This window comes from Fringilla coelebs (assembly GCF_963513975.1).
Source record: "Fringilla coelebs genome assembly, chromosome: 1".
NCBI classification, from domain to species: domain Eukaryota; kingdom Metazoa; phylum Chordata; class Aves; order Passeriformes; family Fringillidae; genus Fringilla; species Fringilla coelebs.
In genome coordinates, this window is record NC_140028.1 from 94,609,202 (window position 1) to 94,619,036 (window position 9,835).

Sequence of the window (9,835 nt, forward strand, 5' to 3'; positions counted from 1 at the left end):
TCTCACTTCCAAGTTGAATGTACATAACTAAGTTAGAACACTTGATGCTGAGCTAATTAAATTTGTTTGGAGTTTTTTTTGAAGTAGATTTTATAATTGAATTTCCAAGATTTGTGACAACTGAAAATCTTAATAAAAATGCTGGTCACTGTCTGACTGCATTATAAACATATATAAACTGACTTGCTTAAACCTGCCATGGAAGGATATCAAAGGTGGACTCTGCCTACACAAGTTTGCAGGTGCCTCTGCATTCTCTCCCCTAGTATAATCAGTCACAGCTCTTAATTTTATCTGCAAAATCTAGTGGAAGAATATGGTTGTGCACAGCTTCTGTAGATAAGTGACACTAAGATTCCATGAAAACAGAAGAATCAACAGGCTGAAGTATGTGAAAGTGTGCAGTTTTTCTACTCTGTAGACAGCTGCCTCACCCACATTTGTATCTGATTTCAGTGTCCTCACTCTCTAGGTTAACAGTTCAGTTACACACATTTTTCACTGAAAAAGTGTATGACGTCTGTGTGCAAACCTAATAATTCTATTGTATTCCACTTTGGTTCAAGAAAGGGTATTTGAGGCCTGAGTCCAGGTAGTGGAGGGTAGAGTTCTGCCCTACAATGTTTCCTGTACATCTCTTAATTACCCTAAGACTCTTCATTATGAGAGTCTTTAATTATGTCTAGCTTGAAAGGCTGCTCCCTCCAGTGCTCTCTAAGCAGCCTGGACATCATCTGTTACTAAACTAAGCAAATGTGTGACTTATTGGGACCCTGTTAGACCCTTTCTAACCCCTTGTAAGTTGTTACAAAGTGTTCTGGGTCAACCTAGCACTATTATCTTGACATATTACTGACTGATGGTGTCAGTCTCAGGAGCAGAGAGAGCTACATCACTGACATCCAGGAAAAGACTATGTACCTGAGTTGCAGATACAAAGCCTTATTTAATTTTTTAAATGGTTTTGTATAGGACATATGGGACAATTTTTGGGGGAGGAGGCTCTCCTCCCAGTGATTAATAGATGCTGAATTTCCTGATAGTACTCTTTGACATATTACAAAAACCACATTGCATCAGGTAGGATAGCCCACTATCTCCAGGATACATGCCATTGCTATGTGTCAAGGTGATACAGAGGGTCAAGGTTAGGCTGGGAAAAGTGCTTGGGGAATTATATGGGGAATGCCTCAGAAAACTTGAGCTCTGGTTGCTGATGCCATGACAGTTCTAGAAGAGAGAGACCACAAATCAATTATTTCACAGATCAGTAACAGTAAATTTAAGTGTATAACGGTTTCAAGAAATCTTATCAACTCCATCTTGAATGCAGATTACCAAAGCTCATGAGAATATCAGAATACTACAATAATGGATTCTACAGAGAAAAAAAGCACCTATTGCTAGAGCAGTAGAAGTGACAAGAAAAGTATTTGCTATAATTTAAGACTTTTTTGTTTTCTTCATGAATTTTGGGAACCAATAAATTGATTCAACAAAATTGTGTAATTCCAAACAACTCAAGAATAAACTATTCCATGTCATTTTTTATTTCAAATTACAATGTTCAGAAGAGTGAGATTACTCAAATTGGTACGTTTGGAAGGCGTTTACTTTCCCTGGATTTAGTTTGTCTCTTTACCCCATAAAAGAACAATAAGCTAAATGGGAGGGGGAAGGGGAATCCATTTTACTACACCTAATATATACCCAGTTTCAAAATTGATAGTTTAGATATCTAAATGGAGATTCCTACTGATATCCAATCTGCCGGGATTATTACCCTTGGCTGTAAAGCTCTAACAGAGATCTGGTGACTGTCTGTGATGCTTATCCTAACCCTAAAAAGAACAAAGCTTAATCTACCTGGATCACACTGGAAGTCTCTGGCAGGGATGGAAATCTAAAGCCTTTTTCTTGAGTCCAAAGCATGCAGTCATCCTTTAGTTATTCTTTAATAAGTAAGATAGAAAAAAATATTCTCACTTTTTCACTTACAGGCAGTATTCTAGCAGGTTTTTAAAAAGTAACGGTAAGGCACAGAATCTCTGTCATTCTTAATATCTGCATTATCACTGTGGAATTAATAACAGTGACTGAAGGAAAGGAAATTTTGGTTAGTGAAAACTTGCAAAACTACTGTCCCTGGAGAAACACTTCTAAATATTAGCAAGTAACTTAAACCACTGAGTATTCTGAAAACCTCTTAGTTTATCTTCAATTAAATTACTTATCTTTCAGATCATTTGTGCTTGTGGCATCAATGACTGTGGTGTGTGTGCTTATTGAAAGCTTCGGTAGGTTTCATTTCAGAAAGGGAGACAGGAAAGTTAGCAGTTAAATTTTAAAAGGCCTCAAAAAGTCCACTACAGTATGGACTTTAGCTTTTTGTTCTCCACTTGTGGTAATGATCAGTGTGGTTCAAATGCTGAACAAGATAATGCAGCTTTCTGAGAAACCTGCTGAGATACCTATTAAGAGAAGATTTGTACTAATGAAATTGCATCATCATTTTGGCAGATGTCAGTCTTGTGAAGTCACTTTAGATAAAATCAGAACAATTTATATAAATGCACAGCTGTCAAAAGCAGTATTTTCTGCCAACTCCTACCTAAGACTTTAATTAGTTTGAGCACACCCTAGTTTTTATATGGTTCATACAGTGAAGATGTATGCTCAGGAGATACCAAAATTGGTGTGATCACACACCGGATTCAGAGTATGCCTGGCTATCACAAGTCTGCTTTTCTTTTTTCTCTAGGCTCACATTTCTACTGGTGGTATGTCCTAAATTCTCTCCCTGTCATTAAGCACTCCACCCGTACCTATCAGTGATTGCCCAGTGTAGGAGATCCCCGTATGTAAAAATACAGGAGTCAGTGCTTTTTGTAAGCTGAGGCTTGCAGTACAGCTGTGCTTCCAGAAATCCCAGGTTGGATTCAGTTCATGTGATTGGATACCAGAACTGTCCCTGCTGCAACCACTGTGGGACAACAAGGAAACTACAGATAGAGTTCCCTACACCAATGTACTTCAGATCTAAGGGACACTTAGTTATCACTGATACTGTGCTGATGCCAGAAAGTTAAATATCTAAGATCAACGACTTGTTATAAGCAGCAGTTTAGTCAGATCTAACCAAAATTCTGTTCTAAGTTCAGTAGTCAAAATGGAATTTATCTGACTTACACCTTTGAAACCAAATTTTCAAGGAACAAAACATGAGACGAGTAGGACAGTATTTTTCTGAGCTGCAGCAGCCAGGCAAAGCTTTGTAGAAATGTGCCATGTGGAATGTAGAGTCCTTCCAACTTCTACTGAACTAAATAGCTGTGAAGGCAGAGGTTGCTGGAGTGTGCAGGAGGAGATCCCCTGCAGCGTATTGTCCATTCTGGCTCTTGAACACAGGTCAGCTCCGGATCACGCCAAAATAAAGTGCCCCAAAGGGGTATGTGGACATTGGTTGGAGACAGCAGAAAGGTTCAGAAATTATGAGTTAGTGACTATTGGAGGAATTTTGGGGTGGCCTGGGCATTGTTCAGTGGGCATGAGCAATGGTACTGTACATCACTTGTTTCACTTGGGTCCTCGTTTTCTTTTGGGGGGAGGCAGGGTTTGGTGTTTGGTTGGTTGGTTTGGGGTTTTTGTTTTTTGGGGTTTTTTCTCCTCATTACAATATTTATAATCATTAATATTGTCACAAGTATTACTACTATTATTGTTTTTTTTCTTTGTTTCAATCATTAAATCATTCTTATCTCAATCCATGAGTTGTGATGATATTTTTTGGTTTTGTTTCTTTTTAATTTTTTTTTTCCTTGTTCTCCTCACCATCCTGTTGTTGGTGCTCTGGGGAGGAAGTGAGTGAACAGCTGCATAAAACTTAGTTGCCTGGGGTTAAACCAGGATTCTTATTTTTTAGTAAATGCAGACATCTTTAATGAAAACATCTTTTTCACTATCATCATTTTTGTCTTTGGGAGTTTCTGCAATTTTTTACAACCTGTTACACTACAAGAGTAGTGGTAGCAGGTCTTATATGTTGTTCTAATTGACAAAGACAAATTAAGTTAATGTACAACAAACATGCAATACTTCTACTTTGTTTAAAGTTTTCTGAGTAGGCAGTTTTTGAATAGTTATGTTTATTATTTCTTCATATCATAGTGACCACCAAAAAAATCACATTATTGGTTGTACTGCCATAAAGCCATTTCAGGTTACCTTATGAAGTAATAGAAATAAGGGGAGTTTTTTATTCCAGAAAGTGTTATGTGACATATTAATAAAAGAATAAGTTTTTTAAAATAAAAATTTATTTAGGGATGCTGAAGCCAAATTTTCCTATTCCATGCTGTAAAAATGGACTAAAAATAATTTAAAATTTAAAATGTTTATCAGCTAATGAAGATAATATTTCTGTATAACATTCTACCAAAGTAATTAATTGGCTGAACCAGATTTTACTTCATTATAGATGGCAGTTGGTGTGTGATGTGTTCAGCACCACTTTACTAATTTTTTATTCAGTCTGCAGTTATTTATGGTGTCCTTACTTCTGAAAACAGTTGGAAGAAATTTTAAGTTCAAATACAATTTTCTAACCAGTTCCATTGGAAGTATTGTTTCCATAAAAAAGAAGGGAAGCATGTGATCATCTTTATGGATGTTTAGTGCAGAAGTTAAAATAATTCTTCATTTTACATTCTGAAAATCAACACTCTCGGGGTTATACAGAAATGTTGGGGTTTTTTCATACAATTGATTTATTTAAGGAACTAAATCAGTGCAAGTTTTAATTTTGGAACATTTTCTCTCATTTACTTGACACCTCTGGGTTTTTGTTTGTTTTTCAGGAACTGTAATTGGTGTTGTTATTTACACAGGCAAGGAAACACGAAGTGTAATGAACACATCCAATCCAAAAAATAAGGTAAGTTAGTTTTACTCTGGATTTGCCAGATTCTGTTCTCAGAAAACTTAAAAAGAGATGTACCTAAACCCAAAAATCTAAAAGTTTTTACTGTGATATGTTTCATGTGTGCTGCTGCCTTGGATTTTGGTACAGTCTGCCACAGTCAACTTTTGAAAGTAAAATTATTTTTCCTTTAGCTAGGAGTGTTACAGGTAGTAATGGGGGCATTTGTCTTTGAAGTATCAGTGTTCATCTTCAGACCTTTATAATTCTGTCTCACAGCTAAATATTAACTTTCACTTCTCCCAGATTGTTTTACTCTACAGTGTTTGGCTAAAGGTAGACAGTAGTTTTAAGGAGTGTTTATAACAGAATACTAAAGTTTATTTAGGGTACCAGTGGTGGTAGAACAAGATAACTGATGTTCCAGTCACTACCCAGAACACTCTTTCAGGGATTTTTGCAAGCAATTAAAACATTTTCAAGAGATTTTTCTGTCCAAAGGATACCAGAGGTTTCAGTGCTTCCATCTGTACAAGATTCTTTCAGTTCTAAACAAAGCAAATAGCTCTTCACTTAATCAGTAATGTTTCTAATGTAAGTTGGGGAGCACTCTCAATTTTAAAGAAATAGAACTTCAGCTGTGGGCTGTACCTTACAACCTAGACCTGTGTTTAGTAAGAAGATAATTATATTAAGAAAGGAAAAATTATTGCAAGAGGTTTAGAAAAAAAATCAACAGTGACAGGTTGCCATTTTCACGCCATTCATAATAAGTTGCTCTGAGTAGGAACATCAAGAGTGAAATGATAATACAAATTGCTTGAAGCAGTTATTGCAGTCCCCTGAGTGTATTGATTTGTGTTTCTAATAAAGAGATGCTTTTAAATGTCTCATTGACAGAGACAGGTGATATGTACCATTATGAGGATTAAGATGGCCTTTTATTATTTTAATCTTTGTAACATGCATTTTAAAATAATAGAGTAAAATGGAACCACAATGTTTGTGGTGTATGGTTATTTTCTCTTCTACCTGATACAAAGATGAACCCTTTAGTAACAAAAAATCTTTCTCTTAAAAATTCTGAACAACTTCTCACTAATAAATAATTTGCACAGGTGTTTGAAATGAAATAATTTAATGTAGTAAACTGATAAGAAAGTATGCATGAGTGTAACACGCATTACCTAAATTCAGCAGATCCTGGGTATTAGGTTTTTAGTAAGTGTTAAATTTTTTGTATGTTATGTGACTATTTCAACAATAGCGTTGGTATGGAGATTTTGTCTCTGTGAACTGACCAACCATGTTTAAAGATGTAACCAACATGTAACATGGCCAGTAAGGATGAATTTGGGAACTGAAACCCGGAAAACACAGCTCTCACAGCTGAGTAAGTGATAAAACGGAGTACTGCACTGTAAAAAATAGTTGTCATTGTTTTTAAGATGTAGTTTTAGCTGTACCTTTATTTGAAGTCGGAATCTTACTGTCTCTGTCTTCTACCATGGGATGAGATTGATTTGCATACTTCTGTATGATGAGACACTTGCTGTCTGTAGGTGATATTTTGTGCTAGCTAGCCATGCAGAAGGTAGACAAACAGTAGTCAGTTCATTCCTCCTCTGTGTATTCGGGGATCCTCCTGTGTTTTCTCAAGTTTGAAAATAATGGTTACATGTTAGCTAGGGTATGTAGCATTAGCACCCAAAAGGAGGGCAAAGGGAGTCTAAAATAGCCTTTGAGAGTAGAAGATGTATTACATTTAAGAGATTAAAGATTTGAACATTTAAAAAATAAATTCTCATACAACTTGCTGAAACAAAATTAAAATTAAATTGATCAGTTTTGCTATTGCTGCAGACTTGAGAGGAAATAAGTCTGCAGCCTTTTCTGCTTTAGGAAAGAATTGTTTGAAATACTGTTTGAAACCAGTTTTAAATGGCATATTGTCTCTCTCTGCTGCTCTTTGAAAACAAATAAAAAATAACATTTTAGAGATTTTCCTGTACAATATGTTGATGTTGGGAACATAGTTCAATAATGCTGGTGTCCTCTTTCTCTGGGAGAAAGCAAGCACTGAGATCTATGATTCCCAAATTACACTGTCAAACTGAAACTCACATGTCCAGAAATAAGGAAGAAATTCATGGGCCTGACTCTTTCATCAGTACTCTCTTCATTGAAATACAGATAAGTGCTACAGTTGTATCTTGCTGGAGAAGAACATTACTGCTGTATTTCATATTATAAATTTGTTTTTTCTAATGGTAGATTTTTAATTTGCCTTCTTAATTAATGCTAGATGCTTTTTGAATGAACGAATATTAAAATTTAAATATGCAGACCTGCTCTATAAATGCTCAGTGAAAGACTAAAACTGAAATAAGTTTAGGAAAACTTGCATAAGAAAAATTGTGAAATTTATGTACCTGTTCAAACATGGGATTTATCTGTATGTTAAACTTAGAAGGATTTATTGTGTTTGCTGAAGTATTTAGTCATTCAAGCAACAATTTTCTTAACTTAAACTCAACGCTTACTTGTTTTATTACAATTGTAAAAATTGTTTCATTGCCTAAGGATGCAAACACAGTCTGAAAAACACAAAGATAGAGAGTGTAGAATTTTCTTAATGGATCAATTCAATATGTTTTTAATTCCAACAATATAAAGAAAAATTATTTCTGGCAAGCTTTAATTTCAGTCTAAAATGATATATGTTTTGTGCTTCAGATAAATGTGGAAGTGGTAACATCGACATTATAGTGTAATGACTCTCTGCATTTTACCTCATTGGCAGTCACATCAGCTTACTCAGGAATGCAGTTCCAGTCTTTAAAGAAAAAAAAAAATCAGATTGAATTGTGCTCCTCACAATGCTGTAATCAGTAATCAATCCTATTTGGATAGATATTCTTAAACCTTGGCTTTCTGGATGAAGTTGGACTTGTCAATGCTAAAGGTCATTTATAGGTGTTAATTAACCAAGAGGGAAATTAACAAACTAAGGTTATTTATTTATTTTGTCTGGCATTTTGCAGTGTTCTCATTCTTCTTTAAAGTGCAGAACAGTTTTTTGTTATCTAAATTCAGAGTTGCTTTTGCAGCTTTAGTCTTCATAGAAAGAAAGACTGTTGGTGCAAATGTGACTTGTTTCCATCAATGGAAACAGATTTTGGGGGTGAACTTAAAAAAACACAGTATTCTTGGCAGGAGATAGAAATAAATTCAAGGTAATGTATTTTGTATACTAAGATTGAAACATTAAAATTTCTTGGACTTTGCAATATATATACACCCAGAATGTACACAGTAATGCACCAAAATTAGTAGAAATTTTCTTAAACAGAACTGCTGAGAAATCAGTAGCCTCTCTAAAGGAGCTACAGCATGTAATCTGCCTAGTGTGCTTCAGATTAGTATAAAAATAGTTTTAATGTTGCTAATCCTTACAAGCAGCATTCAAAACACTTTTTCTCCCCCCTTATTTTATGGAATTCTACATCTGCTGTTAAATTTTAACATCAGAAGTAAAACTTCATAGTAACCATTTAGTGTTCATCAAAATAGTAATATTGTTTTTACCCTAATTCTTAACTAGCCTGAAAGCTAACTACTCTTGTGGTTTCTGCTTTTGTTGCTTGTTTGCTGTTTTGATTTGGTTTTTTTAATACATGAAAATTTCAAAAAGGTGATTTTTTTTCTTTTTGTGTGTATATGTTGCCCTTGGTTATTTGAAAATGGCTATTCTAGTAAACTGAGGCAAAATCACTTTGCTGCTCTCTCTCTGTCTCTCTCTGTCTCTCATTCTTTCTCTCCTCCCAAAAAATTTCTTTCTGTTTTTTTGTGACCAAATTTACTTCTCTGTTTTTAAAAGGCTTTTATCCATGCTCTTTCTCTGTTTTTATAAGGATGAGTTTTGAAAAATATTTGCTAAAAAAAGGATACCCCTCCCTCCAATTCTTTATCTGGAGTGAAATGGAGAGGCTGGAGCAGATTCATATGGTTCCAGAAACTGATGCCACTTCACCAATTTCCCTGTTCAGCATAGCTATTTCAATATTCAAAATAAATGCTTCTTCTGCCTTGACACATTCTTTTGAATAAAAATTCAATAAATTAGGTCGTCCAACATCTTGTTAGTGGCATTAGTAAGCCATTCTTGTCTCTTCAACCCCAAAGGCTGACATTTTTAAGTCCAATTTGCATTTCTGTTCAGGGCTTCATAAGGGCATTGACTTTATCCTGCTGCTACATGGTGTGCAAGAGCCCAGTAATTTCACTTGCATATTTTTTTTACTCAACTGATAATTTCATGTTCATAGTCTGTTTGAGAAGAATGGCTTTCTCTGGCTGTATGTCTGAAGGGTCAGGGTTAGAGTAGAACAGTGAAAACTGTTACATGGTCTTTCATGGCAAATGTTAAGGATTTATAAGAAAAATGTTTATGCAGCACTGTTTATTGGAGTATAGTCTGCTATAGTTAATCCTCCTAAAATTCTCTTTGTATTGGATAAAACTGAGAAAGTTGTCACCTACAGGTAGTATGTAGGTGACAAGCTTAGTTTGTCCCCTTATGCAGAGCTTCTGTCCAAGGAAGTGCTTAACTACCAGCTTCCCATGAAGTATGAGAATCCTTTTCTTGGTGTACAGGTGTATTTGTGGGATCAGGACACAGGGAAATAGATATCATGCGGTGTTGTTGATGCTTTTCCTCTCCATCTGCTGGCATCTCTGAGCAAAGGAAGGAGAGTAGCACCTTGAAAAGCCTAGTGTCTCTCAGCGAGAGGGATGGAACAGTGTTGGGTAAGGAGAAAGACAAAAGGTACTTTTCTTTAAAAGTTTGGAAAGAAAGGGCTAAATGGCAGAGGAGGCACCTTTGTTGTTCCAAAATTAGAATGTAGAAATGTTGAT

The 9,835-nt window shown here is 35.4% G+C and overlaps 1 protein-coding gene across 5 annotated transcripts in view; it reads left to right on the forward strand.

Annotated features, from left to right (window-relative positions):
• Positions 1-9,835, forward strand: part of ATP9B (ATPase phospholipid transporting 9B (putative)) — a 149,622-nt gene that overhangs the window by 77,563 nt on the left and 62,224 nt on the right. For all 5 annotated transcript variants that reach the window (XM_084223079.1, XM_084223080.1, XM_084223083.1 and 2 more), the window contains one exon: positions 4,857-4,933. In XM_084223079.1, coding sequence (XP_084079205.1) covers positions 4,857-4,933 — 77 coding nt within the window. The remainder of the gene's footprint in view (positions 1-4,856; positions 4,934-9,835) is intronic.